Genomic DNA, 23,931 nt, shown 5'->3' with positions numbered 1-23,931 from the left:
AACATTATTTGCTAAAAAGTAAGTGATTGTTGACAACACAACTGTCACGGAAAATGGCATTATGAACTAAAAGCTGGCTTTTGAGAAACGACATTATGAAATAAAAATGAAAGAAAATTTTCAAAATCATTTATTATGAAAGTGAATGGGGTGTCCCAGTGGCTCACCTGGTGGAGTGAGTACCTGGCCTGGGTTATTCTCTGCATGTCATCCCTCTCTTCCCTGCCTTTCCTGTCTCTTTCCAGCTGTCATTATCTAAACAATAAAGCAGAAATGTCCCCCTTGCCTCCCAAAATATCTTTAAAAAATGAATGATGAAATTTCATTATAATGAGTTGAGTTTCAATAATTTAAAAAACTGTTGGTTCATTTATATATTTAAATAATTTGGTCATATGAAAATTTCTTTCATTATGCCTTTTTATGTATTTAACAATGAACACTGGGGTCCCATAGAGTGTGCTTTATGGGCCAGTGGAATCAGAAATCAGAAAACAGAAACATACTTATGGCTTCATTGACTTTGTTTCTTTTCCCAAACTGTAGCAGTGCATTTATTATGCACTACTGGTCAGTGTTGCGATTAAGGGCATTAAGTAGGACTGGAACAATATGTTGTTCAGCTGACATATGAGGTTGACAATGACTTTAAATTAAATATTCTATATCATGCACTCAGTATAACCCACACCTGTTGATGTAGCACCATTAGCATTACCATTCATATTTTAACATAGTGTTATGTTAGTGTGTTGTGGTCCAAAATAATGCTTCAAAGGCTTTTCTCCTCTAACAAGAATGCTAAGAAAAAGAAATCCAATGGGAGCTCGGAATAAATTTCTGTCATTTTTTGGCCTGAAAGTGCTCAGTTACTGCATATCAGCCATGGAAAACATGCTTTAAGATACACACATATCTTTCTTGCAGTGTTTAGTATATACACCAAACTCAGGAAGTGCATCTTTAAATTTTGAAGTAAACTTAGCTTATCATTTTTCACCCTGAGCTTCAGTCCTGGTCGTGGCCATGACAGGACTGTGTAATTGTTCTGAATGAAGTGAATGAAGCTGGTCAACCTGAAAGCAATGTAATCACTACCTTCCTCAGGATTAAGTGTGGTCTGTAATGTTTGGTGATGACTGCTGTGAGAAACAGCTGTTCACTCCCATTCAGTGTGTTGAGTTGTGAAGTACCATGTGAATTGTGAGAGATTATGCATCATGGTTGATCTAATGAATCCCATTGATGATGTGATTGTGCAGCATCTCCTGTTCGTGGTTGTGCAGGGTAGGGTTCACTTCCTCATCCCTCAACCGAGCATTCTTCCTGATCTCCTCCAGGGAGTAGTCCTTTACCAGGCTGCCATTCTCAAAAACAGTCACCAGAAGGTCCTGAGGAACAGCAAACAGATAAATCATTAAGCACAGGAGAAGGAAGTTTAGCAACAAAACCATCAAATGCAGAATAAATCCTGCTCTTGCATTCAATTTAAAATGTGCATCATAATTCTGTGAAATGAATACACTGACAATTCTATAATGTATTCTGTGGCTCACATCTTTATGTACTCAAAGTATAAAGGAGACAAATCAAATGCTCGCTGTGACTACCTATGAAATACATTCATGAAAATGCAGAATACAATTGAAACCTGGAAATAGAAAATCATTGCTGGGCAATCAAAAATGAGTAATATCATCAGGAGAAGCTCAGGTGAGGGAGAAGGGCTTCAAGATGAGGATGGGACACTGCAGGAGACTGGTGTTTAAGGTGTGTGCCACTCAATCACATCATCTTCGGATCGATTCCTGCCATAAACCGTTGTTTTATGTCATACTTGCTCTCCATGTTTCCAATCTCTCACTGCAGTTCACAACCCTCTTTTGTATGATTTTGTTCTCTTACGCAACTGTCTGCCAGGTGGTTATTACACAATATCACAGTTAGCAAACATATTTCAGGGGGACATGCCCTCATCTGGCTGTTATCAATTTCACATTTACTGCACGTCTGTAGATAATGACAAAGACAATGGTCAACACTTGGACGTAGCATAATGATACACAGAAGTTCATTTCTTTACTATATGGTAGACAAGATAAGATGCTATTCACTGTATTGACATCTTTGTTGAAATTAGACATTAATATATTTTCAGTGTGTGACTGGTCTCAATCCTTTACATGGAGTGAAACTAGCTGAAGTCACTTTGTGCTGAATGAAACCTGTTCACGGGGGGGTGGGTGGGGGGGCAGGCTAATATCAATACAATGTTCACTTATTGTTAGTAAACAATTTGACCAGTACAGAAAAAAATTTCCTAATTACACCGGACTCTGAAGGAAACTGTCTTCTGTATTTCAATCCTCATGTTTTACTTTGTTTAACTTAGATTATATAAAAACAAACAGTATGAGTTATAAAACATTATAAAACGGAAAGGTGAAATCCGGCAATCTGATTGGCTGTTAACTGTGATATAATAAGCATATACCACAGCTACTAATCTAAAAAGCCTTATCACAGCATATCACTCCGCTTCAGGGAAGCAACAATGTTTAATGGCAACGGGCCTTATTATTATTAGCTAGATTAGATTATAAACTTCCTGCACTGTGCGTCAGTGAGTAATTAGGAGTCAAATTGCGGAGTGCCATGGACAGCTCCCGTATAATGACAGTCACAGGATCAGCACCTTGACAGTGACTATGACACTTAGGGCTCTGCAGACTGATCTGTCACTGTCTGATTGAACAGCCTCATGGAAATGATATTTTACAGTTCTTCACATTATTTACTAACGAAATACGTTAAGGCAAGTAATTTGGTGCTTTTAAAGTCATGATATTCAGATTCCTCTGCTGCGTCTCCAGCGATCACTCAAAGGTGAAACTATTAAAAAAAACTCTCATTCATTGAGGTTCTGGGTGGATTCTTCCGGACCACTCACTCATAGTTAACTGCAGGGGGGAGGGGGGACGGACTCGCATGTTTACGTTACGGGGCTGATTGTCAGAGAAGTAACAATGTATCCATGACAACAAACTGTTACAGCAGGTAGCAAAAACTTGCTGCGGTGTTTTGACAACGTTAACAAATAGACTAAATTATTTGAATTCACATGTTTAAGGTTAACTTTCACCTCCGGATAGAGTTAACAATGGTAGAGTTGATTGAGCAGTGACTTTCACGACATGCAGAGCTAACGTACGGAGAGGTAGGACTTTTTACATATATATATACACAACAGGACTATTTTATTAGATAATATTCAATTCAATTCAACTCAATTTTATTTGTATAGCGCCAAATCACAACAAAAGTTGTCTCAGGACGTTTTCCATACAGAGCTGGTACAGACCGAGCTCTTTTATCTACAGAGACCCAACAATTCCCTCATGAGCAAGCACTTGGCGACAGTGGCGAGGAAAAACTTCCTTTTAACAGGCAGAAACCTCAGGCAGAACCAGGCTCTGGGTGGGCGGCCATCTGCCTGACCGGTTGGTTTAGAGAGGGAGAGCAAGAGAGTAGTAATATGTATTTCTGTTTAATTAAAAACTACATGAAAATTATCGCGTATTCCTCTTTCATATTGCCATTATTGGTAACCGTTTTATAAAAGCAATACATCATTACTTAAGAAATAATCCAAATTTAATGTCAGTGAGAGATAACAATGAAATGCTGGGACTAACCTCCTCAGGCTTGCCTGCCCCTCTCTCTATTGTCTCGAACAATCCATCAGAGTTTCTCCTCAGTGATAATCGACCTCTTTTTGACATCTTAGACGGGTCGGTCACTGGCTGCTTGTAGACATCCATCTGGAAGAACACATACAAACAAAAGGTCAAAGCTAAACCAGGATGTAGCTCTGCAAAGTCTACTTCCTTAAGTCTGACTCAAGACCAAATTTCAAATCTGCAAAATGTCCCCTACCTTTAGCTGAATGCTGACCACTGTTATTCAATAAAACTGTACCCATCATCCACACAATCAATTCTGCACGTTGCTGCCTTCATTGAGTCTATGAAGGGGTTTTGTCAGTTATTTCACAAAGAAGGTCATGTAAACAAAAACCTGTTGATAATCAGTAAATGAAACTTAAAACTTTGCTGAAAACTGTTGCTGCACCCAAACTGAGCCAGAACTTTTCCACTTACCCCCTTGCCATTAGTCTCCACGTAGCTGCACTTGAAGGCACAGTTGAGTGTATCTCTGTTGAGTTTCTGAAGCAAAGAGCTGCCACAACCAAAGAAGACATTCTCAGCACTCCAGCCCTCATCACTCAGCTTCTCAAGAATCTACAGGAAACATAGAAAGGACAGCTTCAAACACAGTATAACAGGCATCAACATGTTTTATATTTCATGTTGGAGCAGGGTAATTAACTTTGCCTCCTTTCCCCTCAGGGGTATGAGCTTTTGCCAAGGTGTATAAGAGCTCCTGTGCAAGAGACATAATAAATATACAGTAGGAGCATTTCAGAGCACTTTTCAGGGAAGTAAATTAATAATCATAAATACTGTGAGTGAAAATCTGTTTTTCAAAGACAAAAAGTGTCACACAACACCTTATCGGCAACAGGTGGCATTCATGCTCATGCACACTGCACTTGACAAGGGGAGGGGAGATGGGGGAGCATGAAGGATGGTAAATCTGGCGTGCGAACATGTAATTGCATTATGAAGAAAGACAGATGGTACAGTCAACTATCTTTCTTCAGAATGACTTACCCCACCTTTAAGAGAACAGACATGTTTTAACAAGTCCACAGTGTAACCGACTGCTCCATGCCATTTCCTTTGAAATTAAAACAAACTTGTTCTTCCAGACTGAAAAGTTGTGTTCCCAAACCTATAGCACTGGCAAATCTCAGCAATGAAATGTGAGCAAAATGTTATCATAACCAAGAGAAATGATAGCCAGGACTACAAAAACAGGACCACGCTGTAAAAAAAGAATTTCTGAGAATGTAGCATCTCAAAACACCACTGATGACATCTAACTTTTTAGGAAAATCCCAGTGAAAAGGAGTGTCAGTGTTGCCAGTTGCAGTGTTCCAACTCTTCCAACTCTTCCAAACACAACAGGAACCTAAATTGGTCAGGTATGAATTTAGGCTGTTGATGAGTGAAAGAAAGACAGAGTAAAGGTGTGTCTAATAGCTGAAGTAAAGATAAAAAAAAGAAATCTGGAGTTGCAACAGGTAGGAAAACAAAGTATAATGTATTCAATAAGATGTGGAAAGAAGAGAAAGATTAACCCAGACTATTACAATCAAACCTTTTCTCACCTTGTCCACTGAGCTGAGGTCAATGCCGTCCCCTTGAATAATTCGCAGGTAAGAAGGCAACACCTTGTAGCCCACAGAGTTCAGAGAACAGCCAAAACACTCCTCCAAAATCTTTATGACCTAAGAAAGAGATTTCAATGATTTTATTTGGAGTTTGATTCATACATGTAGGTATTAGCCATGTCAAGATGGAGCAGTCTGAACATCTCACAACCTCAGTTTATGTATTTTGTATATATGTATACCTCGCCAATGTGTCAGCGCCATGACACATCACAATACATCATATGTGTACAGATGTCACAATACCTGATATTCACCGTGAGGGAATGAAACTGGGAAACAACATGAAATTTACTGTTGCGTGACGTGGAGGCAGTGATTATGCACTGTAATGGAGAGCAGGAGGAGCAGAATAGGAGGCAAAACAGCCCTCCATGCACCAACAGGCATAAGAGAGAGCACATAGTTAAAGCCTCACAGATAAAAATCTCTGACAAAACACACAGCACAGAGTGAGTCATAGACAGGGGTGCACTTAACCGTTTTGCAGGTATGCATTTGTGACAAAATCTGACACGTGGAACACCCAGTTGTTTCACAACAACACATCTGAGTTCCAGGCAGCAACAGAATTGGGTACAGCTACTTTGGCATTCTGCCACCTTCAAAGTAACGTCAAACTGAACCCAACCAGTAGAGAAGACTTTTCTCTGAGAAGTTCCTCAAAATATGCTGTGAGCGCAGTGAAAGGCAGTGCAAGATATGTCATTCACATCCACATCTAGCAGGCAAAACAGGCGCATTCAGGTCAAAGAATTTCTATCATCCATTATTTGATAAACACACAAAGATTAAGGAGTCCATGAATGTGGCACAAGCTATGGCTAACAAAGAAGCTAGTCAAGATGAAACGTCTGGTCACTCACTTGCTAAATGGTGAAACAAGTTGAATAAAGAACAACAGCAAGCTCTATGTGATGTTTTTCTCCTAGCATTTCATGAGGCTAAACATGCATGTCTGTCCTGTGATGATGATTTTACTTCAGTGAAGGTGCTAAGAGTGAATGGCGGAGGTGCATATTATTCACATGAAGGGGAAACACAGATAATGCAAAGTATCGCACAAACTATCAGTGGGAAGTTAAGAACAAAGTTGCAGTCTGGCCACTCCTTGATGGATCTGAGGACATCACAAAAGCCACCTTGCAACTTAACAGAGACTTCACTGAAAAAGACTGGCCCTCTGTGTATGGCTTAGTCTAAATAGTAAATACAAGCAAGACGTTAAAATGTCTCTTACGCCGCCTTTGAGCTGTGCAGCATGTGAGAGGGGATTCTTACAACACATCTCACTCAACATTATAAAAACCAAGTACAGATCTCGTCTGTCATGTGCTCGTCTCTCAGGCCTGATGTACATTCACCTGTCAAAGATGACCACAGAGACATTATCACTGAATACCCTTGGGACAATAGTCAGCGCAGTGGTGTGCACATTGACCATACACACTCCAGCCATATACTACGTTTTGACCTAGTCTAGTAAATTACAGAACTTGAGGTTAGGATCGGTTAGTGCGCGTGCCTCACAGCAAGAAGGTTGCCGGTTCGATCCCCGGGTCAGGCGGGGCCTTTCTGTGTGAAGTTTGCATGTTCTTCCCGTGCATGCGTGGGTTCTCTCCGGGTACTCCGGCTTCCTCCCACAGACCAAAAAACATGCTCATTAGGTTAATTGATGACTCTAAATTGTCCGTAGGTGTGAGTGTGAGTGTGAATGTTTGTTTGTCATTACATGTGGCCCTGCAATCGGCTGGCGACCGGTTCAGGGTGTACCCCGCCTCTCGCCCATTGTAGCTGGGATAGGCTCCAGCCCCCCGCAACCCCGAAAGGGATAGGCGGTATAGATAATGGATGGATGGAGGTTAGGATCCTCATTCATAGACGAAACAGTAGAAAGGCTGTGGCTTCATCTCAGCCACTACACTGAGACAGTGTGCAGATGGGCTTGCCCCTATTCTAACTCTGTGTATGAGGTGGAGTTCTTGCAGTACATCTAAAAGTATAAATGACAGTGACTACATTATATCCAGTACTCAGTGTACAGACAGGGTTAGGGCTAAACCTCTCAGTGGCACTGGTTATACCTAATGAGGCATCAGCTCATGTGAGTTGAAACGTTTTGATCCAAATCCACACAGTCTTTAACTTTATGTCATTAAGTAACATTAACCAGCTACCATCACTGAATAATGTCAGCTTATCCTGTGTAACGTCCTGGGATCCAGACACCTTGAGGTAGCTGATGAGTTTAGGCATTGATTTTATTAATAGTAATGATCGAGACTGCAACTAAGATTATTTTCATGATGATTTGATTCGTTGTTTGGTCTATAAAATGTCTGTATGTGGTGTATAAAATAGTGAATATGTAGATCAGTGTTTCCCAAGATGATGTCCTCAAATGTCTTGTTTTGGTTACTGTCATAGGGGACTAAAGAACAAGAAAATACTCACATTCAAGAAAGCGGAATAAGAGAATGTTGACTTTTTTCTTAAAAAAAAATCACTCCAATTGATCAATTGATTATCATTAACTTGCCCGTTAATTTTAATAGCTGACAAATAATCGATGAATTGACTAATTGTCTAAGCTCCAGTTATGACCGTGGCAATAACGGCTCAAAGATCTCATTCATCCCCTGTTAAGTCTGGAGTTTTTTTTAGTCCAAAAACCAATTGTAAATTTTGCATTTCAAGTGTGCAGTGTGTACATTCAGTCAATTAAAGGTCATTTAACAAACAAGAAGCATAAATAACAGCAATAATGATTATCATTATTAAGAATTTAGGTGTGGCTCATGTTTTGAGAACACCTAAATAAATTATCTAAAACTAATGGCATATTGTAATATTATTATATTGTTAATAAATTTACAAAATAAAGAAAACAAAAGATTGCGCATGTCTATGTTTATAACTGGGTCTGGAGCTGCTGCATCCGGAAGTGGAGGTGCTCTCCAGCTCTGCAGGCTGATGAGCAACAATTTCAGAGGCCAAGCAACTGACCTGTTCTGAACAGGCACCTTTTGAGCAGATACTGCACTAGTTTACCTCAATAAGCGTCTCTGCAGGGTCTCCAGAGTCCGGCCGGATGACCAGACATGAGTCCTGGCTGCGCTCCATAACTTGCTCTTTCAGCTTGTCTCCCCAGATGTGTTTACAGGCATTAAAGATGTCGTAACTGTCACTGACCACTGACACCGGCCCTGAGGAGAACTGGTCCAAGACTCGCTCAAACGCCTCCTTCTCCCTGCTCCTCCCCCAGGAGATGATGGTACTGGATGACAGGACGGGAGTAATGAAATGAGTCTTGTGTTAATGGAGATATTAATACTGGTTCTGATATTTGAAGATACAACCCCTGATGGTGTTACAGTTTGCTCAAAGTTCATTGACAACCCAACTGTGCAGTTAAGTGACATTTGTTCTATAATAAAAGCCAAAATAAGTTAAAAACTCAGCAGGATTTTTTCCTTATTGATTATGATGGTGGCACAGACTTCCTTTACTGATGTAAATGGTGTAATCCATTATATATTTTTGTGTGTGTGTGTGTGTGTGTGTGTGTGTGTGTGTGTGTGTGTGTGTGGCTGCATACGTGCATACGTGTGTTATACCTGTGCTCTGCTGATGGAATGGAGAAGCCAGCCATTGGGCAGCCATAGTATCGCTGAACCATCAGCAGCCCAGCTACTGTGTCTGTGCTGCAGAAATTAACCAGGTGAGCTGCTCCACCTAATGCTGCAGACTGCAGAGTACAGATGGAAAGTATGATTCACTTTGTGGTTTCAGTTTCTTTGAGTTCATTTGTTAATAGGTTACGAATTCAGCAACCACCATTCTGTAACATGGTTATTATTATCCTGGTCAACTGAACCGAAACAGGCTTTACTCTGACAGAGATAATCCCAGCTAAATTATAGAGAACTGTTTTTTGTTATTTTTGTTTCTACATGAAATGACTTTTTTACACCTCATATGTGATTTTGGCTATTGCCTTGCATCCAGTAATTTAAAATGTTCTACCTGTCAAGGAAGTTTCTCAATTTTCCTTTTACAATTAAACTCTTTCACAGTTGAAAAAGAGCTGGATAACTGAATTTACAATCCAGATTTATGCTTATTATGTAAGACTTTTCTTTTGACTCTGAGTTCTTTTAATCTAACCTTTGTGTCTGTTATCAGTCATGTGACCAGTGCAATACCATGCAACAACTGAATTCACATAAGCACGACACAACTATATGCACAAAGCAAATATAACGAGATGATCATTTGCTGCACAGGCCATGTACATTTGGATTTTCTCTAAAATAAGATACAGGATTTTTAGGAATGTCATGATTCTCTTACCCTTAGCCAGAGTGACATTGGTTATGTAGAAATTCCTATGTCATACATAATACCAATAGCAGCAAGTTGCAAGAGACACAGGGTCTCTCAGGTTTTTTTACTGCTGGCTGCTCACTAAATAATGGCACAAAAAAATCTGACCTCTTGTGAAGAGACTCCTCTGTAGCCAAAGTCATGCAGTTTCAGCTCCAGGCCCTCCAGGCTCCCTGAGGTGGCCTTCAGGTGCTTGGCCAGGATCTTCTTAAAGTCTCTGGATATGGTGGCTACTGTTATGGGATACCACATCTGGACCAGCATGGTCTATATCCAGCAGAAGGGGTGGTTTAAATTGGGATGGGTATGGGGAGAAAAGAGTAAGTAATCAGTTAGGGAGAAAAAAGGGACAGAAGACGAGGCAGAGGCAGGTGCTGAAGTGAAAGACAACGAAATTTAAATGACAGAGCTGCAATGCTGATGTTCTGTCAGTTCACAACGCCTCTCACTGAGGGAGTAACTGTCTAAATCCCTTTTTGGAGTTTGGCATGATTTGGGTGTGGGAGGTCACTGGTATAAAGACTGCTACTGCCCCTGGAAAGATGCTAGCAATTTTGACCTCCAGTTAAATGTAAAAAAATTGAAGATTATCACAATACTGTGCAAACCTGACATCCTTGGCAAATATTAAGTCGGAGCAATCCACAAATATTGGCCTCCCGAAACCTTAAATAGATGCATGAAAACGTCAGAAAAATCAATTGAGACTCTTTCAAATGCATGAGTCACTTAACACTATTCTCAGTTCTTTGAGTCAGAACATCATAGATAGCTACTGTCACTTTATTATACTGTTCATTCATATTGCTCTTGGTCTTCAGTGCTCTTTGCTTGTGATACTGCCTTGTATTTCATGCTCCCTGAAGTACAAGAAAACATCATGTTCCTTCCAATCTGGTCACTCAGAATTCAAAAGACCTTATGGTCTTTTACAATTGCTTTAAGGAACTATGGAATCACAGAAACTAAACTGGGAACTAAAATGTAATTATTGAGCATTCCTGTTTGTGCTTCCCCTGCAACCACATTAGGCAAATTAGATGATGGATGAATGATTAAAGAACAATGGTGGATACGAGGAAACAACAATATCACCCTGTTGTTCTTTGTATACTGCTGTGTAGCTCTGATGTTTGGGTGGATGCAAGGAGACATGCATAGGTGGAAGTCTCCATGTCTAACACTAAAACAACATTTCTGGGTTTACCTCAATGTAGTTGGTCAGCCAGTAGAAGTCGGGATCTGTGTTTTCCACAGTGAAGAGCACATTGCCTCTCGGTATTATCTTGCCCTCAGGGACAGCTTTAATCCGAATAGGAAGACGGCCGTCATGTTTCTAACACAGTAACAAACACACTGACTCAGGTTAGACATTTGATGATGAATGCCTCTCTCTCTGTGAATCTGTCTAGACAGACTGACAGTTGACTCTTTGTTTACCTCAAGGACTTTCCTCCAGCCTTCTTCATCAAACACAGCCTGTTTAAAGTGCATCTGGTAGAAGAGCTTGGCTTCCTGAATTTTCTCCTCTGTGACCACTGGGCCTTTAGACAACACACCATGTTACAACCACCTCAGGCACATGCAGAAAATCATACGGAACAACTGTCTCGCCAAACTGTCATAAATAAACAGTTTGTCATCAGTAAATAGTCACCATATGTAAAATGCCACAAGGTAATTTTCTCTTTTCTTTCCACCTGACACATTTATTCTACTTGTGGCCTGTGCCCTCAAATTTTCTACACACACTGTATGTTTTTATTCATTCATTGGACTATTATAATGGTGAATGGAATATTTTCCCAGGTATACACAGGAATGCTGCTGGGTAGCAGTTTCATTAAAAGGTTCTCCTTCAGCCAATATTTATCTTTAACAGCAAAGTGCACATAAGCCTAATATTTGTCTCTTTACATACTTTTATATTTATATTACATTATTTATTACATTATTTATATGTTTCTGTCACTTCATTTCTCACGTCAGAGGAAAGGGTGTGGACGTACCTGTGAGGTACTTCTTCAGCAGATACTGAAGACCAAAGAACACAACTTCATTGAATTGGGAGCCTTTCTTGCGTCTGCATTCAAAGTAGGAGTAGATTTTGTTGATGTTTGGGGGGTACTGTTTGTAGTGTGTGACCTGAAAGACAAGAAACAGACAGAAGTCAAGCATAGGTCCCAAAACTTCAACTGATGAGTCCAACTTAAACATGTTACAATGGAATTCTAATAATCCCACTTAGTATGGGTCGCGTTCTAATTTTATCCCACAGGCATGTCCAAACTATTCCACAAAGGGCCGTGTGGCTGCAGGTTTTTCCTCCAACCAATCAAGAGGATGCAAGTCTGGTGTGCTGCTGCTTGGTTGGAAAGAAAACCTTCAGCCGCTTTGTGGAATAGTTTGGACATGCCTGCACCAGACTGATTTGTACTAGGGCTGTCAGAATTTGCCATAAATGACAATCAAATTGTCCTTCAAAAAGAACCCCAAAAAACAGTGCACAAAACAAATATAATGAGACATACTACCTGTATATTATTTCAACATAAACATGTCTTTTAAAGGATATACAGACCTACAGTTTACAAAATCAAAATAAAATAGTACCCAATACCATATTGTTGAATTGGCATGTTTCAGCTTGACCTATATTCATTTTCAATCATTGAAAGTGACGTGTGCTCAGTTTCCATTTGGTGCTGGTGCAAGTATCCTGGAAAACTTTGGTGTCCTGCACAAACAGACTGCAATATAATCCCTTGGTGTTGCACACCATCAATGTACGTCCACTAAAAGATTTTGTTTTTGCCACTAACAGGCTCAGACAGTTTTTCCAAGTCTTTGACAACATATGGAAAGGACCCCTGAGGTGACAGAACTTTGAGTTAAGATGAAGATCCATTCTGTTTAATCACAAACAGCTGTTGTATCACTCTCTCCAGAGTCACCACACTCCATTCACAGAAACAGTCATTTTATGAATGTAAAACACCCTTCATTCGAACGTGACAAAGAACAAAATAAAACTCAACAAAACCTTCTTGATTCATCATTCACTTCTCCAACAACCATCAAAAACTGTGGTCTTGTTGAAATACACTCTTAATTCACTGAATTGGGAGAGGAGTGAGACATCAGAGACACAGCGGGGGAAACAGTGCGGGGAGCCGGAATATTTTCACAGCGAGCTTATTTTCACTGGACATTATAGCAGGAGAGGCTGAAAGATGCTGGACTGTAAAAGATTTTCTTGGGTAAAAAACAAAACAGTAATTACAGGAGAAACTGTTGTGACTTCTTTTTGTCATGCAGTGCTTTCAGTGCATCCGCGACGATGCAGCTTTTTAATTTTTCACAATCAAATATTAATTAAGTTTCACAATCTAATGTATGATTTTTTTTTACAATTCAAATATAAATTCAAATTTAGAATACTGACAGCTGTTGACAGCCCTAAGGTGCCTTGTCAAATAGTTAAAGTTGGAGGGATCTGACAACATTATGGAAAGGATCCCTGAGGTAATAGGCCTTTTTGTTAGAGTAAATTCTGTTTTGTTGAATCAGAAACAGCTGTTACATTAGCCACCACCCTCCATTCACAGAAACAGTCATTTCTGGATGAATTATGTTGGACTTCAACTGGCAGAACAGTAGAAAAATAAAAACAGTTATTACTGAACAATGGAAATAGCTTTTGTGACTTCTGTCCTTCATGCAGTGTTTTGTTGACAGTTTAGTCAAATAACATGGAAAAAAAAAAACACAATTAGCACACTAACGATAACATAAAAACTGGAGGATTCTCTGCTCAACATGAGGCTTATGTGTAAAGTAAAAGTGTTTCCTGGATACATTATGAGAGGAATGATGACAGCTTAAAACACAAGTCTGTCTTTGTGCTCCTGCAGCACTAATTAAATAATAAACAGCAACAACCACTCAGTCACTGGAAGAAACTGCTTCAAGAGGCATTCACTCTGTATTCTTCTGCCTCATCCAGCCTGCGATTGAAAGCTGCCTATCCTTTGCCTCTTCTCTAACTTCAAGAACAGATTTTTTAAGAGTAAAAGCATAAGTAGCGATAGAAGTCTTACCGAGATTTGTCACATATTGTTATACCCATATATGTTCAGATTAGGGCTGCACGGTGAAGCAAGCAGGTATAGCGCATGCCTCACAGCAAGAAGGTCGCAGGTTCGATTCCTGGGTCGGGCCTTTCTATGTGAAGTTTGCGTGTTCTTCCCGTGCATGCGTGGGTTCCCTCCAGGCACTCCGGCTTCCTCCCACAGACCAAATTAGGTTGATTGGTGACTCTAAATTGCGCCTAGGTGTGAGTGTGAGTGTGAATGGTTGTGTGTATGTTCCCTGCGATCGGCTGGCGACCGGTCCAGGGTGTACCCCGCCTCCCGCCCATTGACAGCTGAGATAGGTTCCGGCCCCCCCGCGACCCCGAAAGGGATAAGCTGCATAAAAAATAGATGGATGGATGGATGGATGTTCAGATTACTCTGACACCCACTGACAAGCCAAGCTCTTGGACAGTTTTGTGAAGTGGGTTTGCCTGTGTGCTCACTGTGGCCCTGGCATGTAAGAACCACGGTGATGGAACATCATGAACTTGCACTCTGTCAAAAATGCACTGATCATCTAAAACAGTAAGAACTTCACTTCAATTTTGTTTTTTGATGTGTATGTTTTGAGTTTGTGGCATCGGATAAAATAAGGTGTTTGTTGCTTTTGAGGAGAGGCTGTCAGAAAGTCTGCTCTGCATTTCCACTTGTACAATTCATTGTCTCACTTCTTTCTATTATGGAAAGCACCTGGATTACTTCTGATATGTTATTGAACACATATATCATAGTAACCTCCTGCAAAGCTGGAGCTGATGGTTGTGATGATGATGATGCGCCAGTCAGTCTTGAGCAGGACAGAGTCTTTGCAAGAGTCTTTTTTTAAAAAGAGCTGCTCACAGTAATAAATTGTTGCTTTGCAGCTCAATGATTTGTGTTGTATGTTGTCAGGCACATCAGCTGGCTCCACAGAGTAAATATTGTCAGTTCCTTTTGTTTACTTTCCATATCCTGAAACTTCTCACCAAATGCCTGAAGGAGTTTTCACAATCAGCAGCATATTCAGTTGTCACAGCAAGCTTTTGTTCTTTCACATTAGTAAAATCCATGCTGTTAACCCTTTCCAGTTGCACTTTCTAGAGCTTTAATTTCACTTCAAATGATTTCACATTAGAAAGCAGAGAGCTGAGAAGCTAGCATGAGTTTGAGGTCCAGGTCTCGGGCACCTGGTAATGTCCACCATGAAGGCCAAATCATAGACACTTACTATCATTGAGTTTCCAGGAGAGGTTTTCCTTAATTCAGACAAACTGACACTGTCAGAATGTGTTCTTGTGAACGCGTTAACAGTATAGTCTTGTTTTCCTTTTCTGGTGTCATACAACTGCATTATATGTCTTGAGATTATGATTCAACTGGAAATTTTATTTCATGGCTCCAGTTCTGTCAGTATCCTGAAAAACCCTATTCCCAAACTTAATGAGGGGTGGTGGGTGTAGGAAAACATCGGAGACAAAACATGACTGAACAATAAAAGAGTAGCAAGACGGAGATATGCACACACACCAGCATGGTATTATGGCATTACCATGCTGTTAACAAACCAAATCCAGGGTGTAGGAAAGTTTTAAGAGCTGAAAGTAGCAAGGTGCAAGGCATGAGGCCATATCAGACCCCACGGAATTCCTCAGAAAATTAAGTAGTGAAAGCTAAAGCTCATAGTACTCTAAGCCTGTGCCGGGTTCATACTGGATAGTTGTGCAACACAGAATTTCAGATGAAAACAAAACAAGTCAAGACGTGTAGATCATCGGCCGGTGCTCCACTGAAAAAGGGTGAAGTCATGTAAGCAATTATCATCACTGCTGAGAGAAACCGACTATGTAAGCATGGATGATGAAATCCTTGCCTTGAGATGGTAAAAAGCATTCATATCAGACACAGACAGTCATATATGTCAGGAGTACAGAGAAGGTGGAGTATCCAATATTTAAGGGAAACTGCTCTTCTTCTTCCTTTGCTACATTTCAGCTGAGGCTCATGGGAATGCAATACTTCGACAGATTTTTGGCAATAAACCAAATTCATTATCCCGTGAATATCTGGACCAAATTTCACAGGATACTTTCAATATTTGTCCGGATACTAATACTGGATTTTTGAGGGTGGGGTGATAATGACCTTGACACACACACACACACACACACACACACACACACACACACACACACACACATACATACATACATACACACACACACACACACACACACACACACACACACACACACACACACACACACACACACACACACACACACACACACTTTTAATTCTGTTAAATCTGACAATGATATATTATGATATTTAAAACATAAGAGATATGTATCCCTTCAATTGGATTTTATTGTTGTGACCATGAGGATTTCGTTATCTTAGTTTGTTTTCTTAGTTCTCTCTCACTGATGAAAAATCTAATCTCCAGTGTCATTACAGCTTGAAACATGCTAAACTGGATCAGCTGCAAGGACATAGTCTCCACCAGCTTCTCCTCCTACAGACACTATATGTAGTGATAGCTGACCACAGTATCTCCTTTCTGTGACTAAAATGTATTCATCCATGCAAAACCTCGAAAAAAAACCAACCAAACAAACAAACAAAAAAAAAACTGGTTAAAAAAGTTCAAATGATGAACTACATAGGAGCCAAATTGGGCCTAAAGTTATGTTAGGACAGTATTTCAGTAAAACTTTTTAAAAAGTAATGTAAAGTTAAAAAAGTACTGTGCTTTAAACCCAGTAACCCCCATGGATTTTCAGATGAGCTCATCACTATGTACCAAATCAGTTTCCATTATGTGATTGTGATGACAGACACATTGGAGGAATCCCCTTGGCTGTGGTGCTGCTTTGGACTTGTTTTCAGGGGTCGGTGGAGCTAATAAAAAGGCTGGTTGGTGATCATGCAGACCTTTGCCATTTGGCTGCAGTACAAACCTTTGAATGACATCTAACATTTAACTCTACTGAGCTGAACGTACGCTACTATATATACCAGCACAGCCTGCCTAAGTAGTGGACTGACTCACAGCTGAAACTGAAAGCGGAACAGCCAAAGAAAGGTTGGGCTCTATGATCCACACAACTACCTGTACTGTAGACAAAGAAAGTGTGCATTACTAGGTATGCATTACAGTGGAATGAATCAGCATGACTTGCAATTCAGAATTAATGTCTTGATTGATCAAAGTGAAGTCCAGGCTCTCCTGAGCGCTCCTGGGCTTTTATGTGTACAGTCAAAAGAAGTCGACACTTTCCGTCATGTTTTTCTCTTCAGGTTCGCTCTTTGAGACAAAGTAATAGTGACTGTTCTTAAACACCATTTTCTCATATCTATGAAGATTCTGTGGCATTTGTCAGGATTTCTACACATGCACACAGACGAAGTAAGTTCTTCTGCAATTGCCTCTGACTTGGTGCTCCTGTCTGAACTGTTGCCTTTACAGATGATCCACGTTTTTTCAGTTCGGATCCGATTCAGATACTTGAGTTTGATTATCTGCAGACACCAAGTACCAATCCTTTGCTGGTGTGTCAGGCTTGACTAAAACTTCACTTCTCTGACTGTAATGTTTTTAGGTATCTCTTACAGGCATATATTAACGTTGACACGACTTTCACATGTGAGTTCTTCCCGTGTTCGGTTTATTATTTTGCCAGCGTGAACGACAACCACATTCTGTCTCTCTCTGGCCTCTTGTACACAACAGGGCAGAACAATGCCCTAGGCTAGTACAATGACATCTTCAGGTTGCTACCTGTCATTACACTAACTTTTAAAAAAAACGAAAAACAAAATGTAACATTCATTCATTAAAAATAATAAATAGCGTACAGTAACAACTTTGTGATCTTCAAAATTAACAGGAATTACAATTCGAGTGACACACGTTAGATGCAAATAAATCAATACTTACATAATTGCGTTTAAAGTCAGTAAAGTAAGATGTGAAGAGCAGTTTTGGTATTGTGATAACGCAACTCGGTTATTAGGTACCATTGGCGTCAGTATAGACAGGCCTTTCTTATTAAGTCATTTCTTCTCAGATGAAGTTTCGTGGATTAAACTTTGATTAAACGCGTCTGGGACTCTATGGACTCTGCCCCTGTAACCCCTGCTCTTGCTTTTAACAAACTGTACGGTGTACTAATAACAACACACAATACAGTGTACATAACTACTGTTACCGCTGCTGTCTCACTCTCAGTTTATCCACACTGTCATCTGTAACGAAGTTGTAGTACGGTCAAAACAACCCACCGACCAAAAATGAAACGGCTAACGTTTCTGGTGATGTGCAGTGGTATGGAACGTAGATTAGTGAAGGATTGAACGAAATGTGTAGCTAATTGTATCCCAAAATGAATAGAATGTATTCACATTTGGGAAAAGACTCCGAAACGGAAAAGCAGAACCGGTCCACTCACCTTGTAAGAATCCATCGCAAGCAAAAAATTAAAGTCCTGTGCTGCCATTGTCGTTGTGGATGAATGAATGATCGTAGCGTTAGATGTCACTTCGTCTCCTCGAATCAACCGAGCAAGAGAGCGACCCAGAAGTCCGCAGGCAGCAGGGAAAATAAACCCTCAACGTCGAATTGTGACATTTAGACCTGTATTTATCTAGTGAACTCAAATTCTGACGTTACGGCACCCATGAAACGATCCAATAGCAGACACTCGGTACCTTTGGGGGTTGTTGTAAAGGGGCGGGTTTCGGTGCACATGGCCACGTGCTCATCTTCTGACCGCCTTCATGACTCAGTACGTCATGCTGCGTTCAGGTACATACAGGAATTTCTTTCGGAAAGAGGTTAAGGAACACTCCAGTTTTGTTTGTTTGTTTTTGTTTTTTGGACAATACGCTTGATCTAACCATCAGCTTTGTGTGAAATTAACATATCATGTTAATTTAAGATTGATTTAAGATTGCTTTCTTGAATTGAATTATCATCGTGATTATCATTATTATAGTGTTTGTCCTCGCGGCTATTTATCAGTTTTTACATGTACTTTTCCAGCACCCAGTATAGTGTTCTGATGTTGGTACTTTTTTTTTTAATTTCTTAGAACTTTTTAGTTTTTATGACTTTTGATTGGCACAGCACCCACTAGACTCCCCTCTCATTGTACTTCCACAGCTGTGCCAATCAACTAACACAATCAACTAACACACACAGGCAATGGAATACCACTAAAACTTTTGGGTTTACTCAAGAAGACCATCCATCCATGATCTTTTGGGGTTGCGGGGGGGACAAACAAACATTCACACTCACACCTACAGACAATTTAGAGTCATCAATTTCAGCCAGTCAGTCAGCATGTTTTTGGTCTGTGGGAGGAAGCCGGAGAACATGCAAACTTCACAGAGAAAGGCCCTGCCTGACCCGGGGATCGAACTGGCAACCTTCTTGCTGTGAGGCACGCGAACTACCTGCTGCGCCACCATGCAGCCCTCAAGAAGACCACTCATGGATTATTCTGAAAGATTCATTCTTCTGCAATAAGTAAACATGGGAATTTCCAACAACAGAGATTATGAGATGGAAAAATAAATATAAAATAATAAAATATTCCACCATGAAGCTCAGTGGTTACATATTGGTTAAAACAATCTGACACATTCTCAGGATCATTAAAGGCCCAGTCATCAGTAAAGACAACTGCAGTAAAGTCAACAAATGCCCATTTAATTTGATGGCTTTAATAATCCAGGAAGTGTCAACCAAACTCGCTCAAGTATGCATGGAGATGTCATGAGTCAGACAAGAACTATCTGTTGACCTCACAGGTACTGATAAAATGAAAAACTTCTTGATGAGTGTGAGCACAATAAAAATGACATGGTAAAGGAAATCACTGCTTCCAAATAGAAAATGTTTGAGAGGGATGCTGCAAACTCTGATCAAAGAAGAGTCTGAAAGTACTTCCTGCTCTCCTGCAGACTAGACACTTCCTCTGCTTGCTCCCTGCTTTGCTTCCATTCTTTTGCTGAGATCCTTGTTTTTCTCTGCCAAAAGTTTCAGAAAGCATTATGTATGGCAGAGACTTAAATTAATAAAAGAAACAGAAGGCTAACACCATATTTTTACTTTTATTTTATCTTTTTACTGTGTATACTAGCATGACCTCTGAACAGCACAAACTTTTTGCTTTGTGTGTGACTAGAAACCTGGGATCAGAAGGGAGAGAATATTGCAAAATCTGTGAGCTGCACAGACTGTGAGTGACTGACTGAGAGAATTGCACAGCTTGAAAAGAAGTTGAAATAATGCCTCAAATGCATGAGAATGTGCAACTCATTGACTCTTTAGCAGCCTCTATATATGATGCTGAAAATGGACAAACTTTTATAGACAGGATTATTTCAGCTATGGAGCATCTGGGCACAGATTTGGCTGACAGGCTCACCTGGATGTGTCCTAACACTGAATCAGCTGTTGAGACTCCCAAACTAGCCCTCCCTAATGTTGTTTCTTACTGGCGCAGCACTGGTGGCAAACATATAGTACTGGTAAACCAACACCTGATAAGCAAGACATTATTCGGACCGGGGACTCTATAATCAAGTGTATAAGAATGCAAGATTGAAAATCTCACCATGACTGACACATCTGTCATAGAACCAACAGAACTGCTACCAGTCATCTGCACATCCAAGCGATTGGAATATTATTATTCACATTGGATCTTCTGACATGTTGCAAAGGAAAACTGGCTCTGAGGTCCTGAAAGAAGACATTTGCCTGCTGCTGGAGAAAATGATCGACTGTCAGTCAAAACGTATTCATAAGAGGTCCTGTTCCAAACTTAGGGAAAGGCATCAAATCTTTCAGCAGACTCCTTGCCCTGAATACATTTACAGGACAGCTTCGGACTTACCAACATGTAATTGAAGCCACTTGTCAGCATGGTAACATTCTGGACTTGGTCATAACAACAGGGTTAAACTTCAACAATGTTTCACTATTAGAATGAGCTATTTCTGACCATCACTGTGTGTTTTTTGATACCAACCTAATCTTAACAAAGAGTGAAGTGGATTTTTTGGTTCAAAAATGTATTCCTTGATTACAAGGTTGAAGAAAAGTTCTGTAATATTATGAGATCACTTGAGTCACAATGACTGCTCTTTGGCTGAACATTTCAACAGTACAGTGCCATCTGCCTTAAATACTTTTTCTCCACTGATGGCTAAAAAAAAGGCAGACTGACAGAATCTCCCCATGGTTAAACAATAACAGTGTTAATGAAGTTAAAAGAATCTGTTGAGCAACTAAAAGAAAATGGAGACAAACTAGCTCATAGTTCACTGTAATATATACAAAGAACTGTCTATATGACCGTCTATAACAAAGCAGTATGTCGGGCAAGAAAGGATTACTTTCCAAGATTATTACAGAGAATGCTGGGAACTCTAGAATATTATTCTCTACTTGTCAGAATCCGCTAACCTGTCTTGTTCCTAGTGTTTTCCTTTCCCTTTTCCCTGTGGTGTTATTTGTCGGACTGTCACTACATTTACATGCAGTCAAGTAACCCTTTCATAACCGGAATATCAGCAATAACCCAGTTGCGCATGGCCGTGTAAATGCTTGAAAAACCAGAATATGCTCATATTCGGGTTTTTAAAAACCCCTGGGTTACTCCTTTTCTAACCCGAATATTTGGTCATGTATACGTGTAGCCGAGTGGAATAGATATATAAATTTTGTTCAAGTTGCCCACTAGATGGCACTGTGTGCCCCCTGGTTGCTATGGCAATTACGTGCGAGAAAACAGGAAGTGGAGAGTCTTCCCATTCCAAGTCGCCCAAATGGTCTCCTGTCAGCGTGTTTGCAAAAGACGTTTTCGACAGCGTGTGTTGAGCACCTCGCCGAGACTGTACTGGTCCTGAGAGGGCTGCAGAGTTAACAAGTTCTGAAAGTCATGTGAGTCCACTTCACGGAGATATATTGTGTTATTATAAGGAACTTTCGTGCAAGTATAGTGTACTGAAAATGACGTTTATTTTCATTGCACAGTTTGTGGGGTGTGTGGGGTTGATGGCTGCTGCCATAAACACACCTACGTTGGCAAAGAGTTGTGGTGAGTGTAATTTTGAAATGTACTGCACCATTTTAATTAATATTAATGTGCCAGGTATTTTACTCTGTATTTGCAATTGATTGTGTTCTTGTTTTTTTATTTTCTGTTAACAGAGTTGTGAGCTGCCGCTGCAGTTGTTTATATGCTTACTTATTCTTGTGAAACCAATTAAAATTTGCATTCCTCAGTCATGTTAGGATTGGTCTACATACTCCAAATTAATTTAACACTGCTCCGTTATTTTGAGAGTAGTAGAGAATAAAGATCCCTGTATATAATATTGTGTCTGGTGTCGTTTTCACACTACAGTATCACCAGGCTACATATGCCTATCGGAATATCCACATCAAACGAAACATTAATTTGTGTTCTGCGCATGTTCTATTCGCAAGGAATCTTGGTCTTTTGAGTGCAGGTAGCATGGATATGGATGGCACAGCTCCAGCTCCATTTTCTCTTTCTTCATGTTCTCGCCTTCCATTAATGAAGAAAGTGAGACAGAATAGTGTCAAGTACTGGTGGTGGGTCAGTACCAGCACCAAAGTGCAAATGAAGGCAACTGCTACAGCAATTGTAGTTGTTTTTGGATGCGTCGCTGTTTTGATCGGGATATCCCAATTGATTACCCCTGTTTGCTCACGCATGTAAACAGGTTATTCCGAATGTTTCCGAAAGTGGAATATTGACCATAACCCAAATACTGACTGCATGTAAACGCAGCGTGTCTGTTCCCCTGTCCATCTGAAGCCAGGTGTGTCTCTCCACCAGGCTGGTTCAGCATAATCAGCGGCGCACCTGGGGGCATCAGGCTGATTGGAACTGGACCATTTAAGGTCGGCTCTAGGTTTCACCAATTGCCAGTTTGTCATCATCTCTTGTGCCTTTTGAGTATTTTCCAGTGTGAGTATCACAGAGACATCTCTTCATCGTGTGTGCTAGAACATCTAAGTTGGATTTTGTTTTTTGGACTGCCACTCACGTGTGCTCTTTTCTTTCAGTGCCGATCAGCCACGTCCAGTGTTGCTTTGCCTCGGCCTGTTCTGTGTGCTTCCTTAGTGTATTCATCCACTCCTTTTGAGTGTGTTTTGTGTGCTGGTTTATTGGAGGTTCCCAGCAACACCCAAAAGAAAATTGGGGATGCAGCCTTTGTCAATTATGACTCAAAGCTCCGGAACACACTGCCTATACATATCAGGGAGGCCAGCTTGCTCAATATTTTGCTCAATATTTTATCAACCAATGACTTTCTGATACAGGCCTGAAAACTTTTGTGCTTTGACTTGTGCTTCTGCACTGCTGCACCTCTTTAATATAACTGTAATTTACTTGATTTTATGCATTCAGTGTAATACATTTTTACCTATTATTATTATTTTATTCTGTAGTTTTATTTTCCATCTCATGTTATGCATTGTCTTTTATTTTTATTTTTTATCCTTACTCTATCTTACATTATCAAGTGGGTTTTATTCTCCATCTTATTTTACATTGAATTTTTTTTTCTTCTTACCCCTGTTGATGTTCTATGTCTTTTCTATGTGAAGCACTTGTGATTTCTTTATTATTATTATAACTACAATGGAGACATTGGTTATACAAAACACATTATCACCATATTCACTGACTGCTGATGCGCCTTTCACTTTCAAGGAACCTAGCTTGCCAAGTTTAACAAAACAGGCATAAGGAAGTGGCTTAAAACTCCATCTGCACCACCCACAGCAGAATCTATAACAGGGTTTACTCCCTCAAACTCAGAACAACTATCAGTTTACATATCCCTGGCAACTTCTTGACGTGCCATAAGTGCTATAATGTTTCTCTCACTAATATACAGCAAGCTAGTCCGGCTAAGGTTAGTGCCAACTCCACTGCAGCAGCTTCCTCAGCTAACACAGGGTAGCAGCTGGACCAGCGCCTTCACCACTACCAACTACTCCACCTGAAGATCCTGGTTGTG

The 23,931-nt window shown here is 40.3% G+C and overlaps 1 protein-coding gene across 1 annotated transcript; it reads right to left on the bottom strand.

The window, feature by feature from the left end:
• Positions 1 to 541: 541 nt before the first annotated feature.
• Positions 542 to 18,477, bottom strand: nampt2 (nicotinamide phosphoribosyltransferase 2). Its single transcript, XM_070959967.1, has 11 exons — positions 18,309 to 18,477; positions 11,752 to 11,887; positions 11,183 to 11,286; positions 10,950 to 11,078; positions 9,851 to 10,009; positions 8,974 to 9,104; positions 8,408 to 8,633; positions 5,294 to 5,413; positions 4,161 to 4,301; positions 3,696 to 3,821; positions 542 to 1,391 (listed from the first exon to the last, which is right to left on the bottom strand). Exons 1-11 carry the CDS (start codon positions 18,354 to 18,356, stop codon positions 1,230 to 1,232), a joined length of 1,482 nt encoding a protein of 493 aa, XP_070816068.1. The 5' UTR covers positions 18,357 to 18,477; the 3' UTR covers positions 542 to 1,229.
• Between the last annotated feature and the right edge of the window lie 5,454 nt (positions 18,478 to 23,931).

This window comes from Chaetodon trifascialis, chromosome 3 (assembly GCF_039877785.1).
Source record: "Chaetodon trifascialis isolate fChaTrf1 chromosome 3, fChaTrf1.hap1, whole genome shotgun sequence".
In the NCBI taxonomy this organism is placed as follows: Eukaryota; Metazoa; Chordata; class Actinopteri; order Chaetodontiformes; family Chaetodontidae; genus Chaetodon; species Chaetodon trifascialis.
The sequence above is the reverse complement of the archived record's forward strand: the minus strand, read 5'-3'. Positions and strand labels throughout refer to the sequence as shown.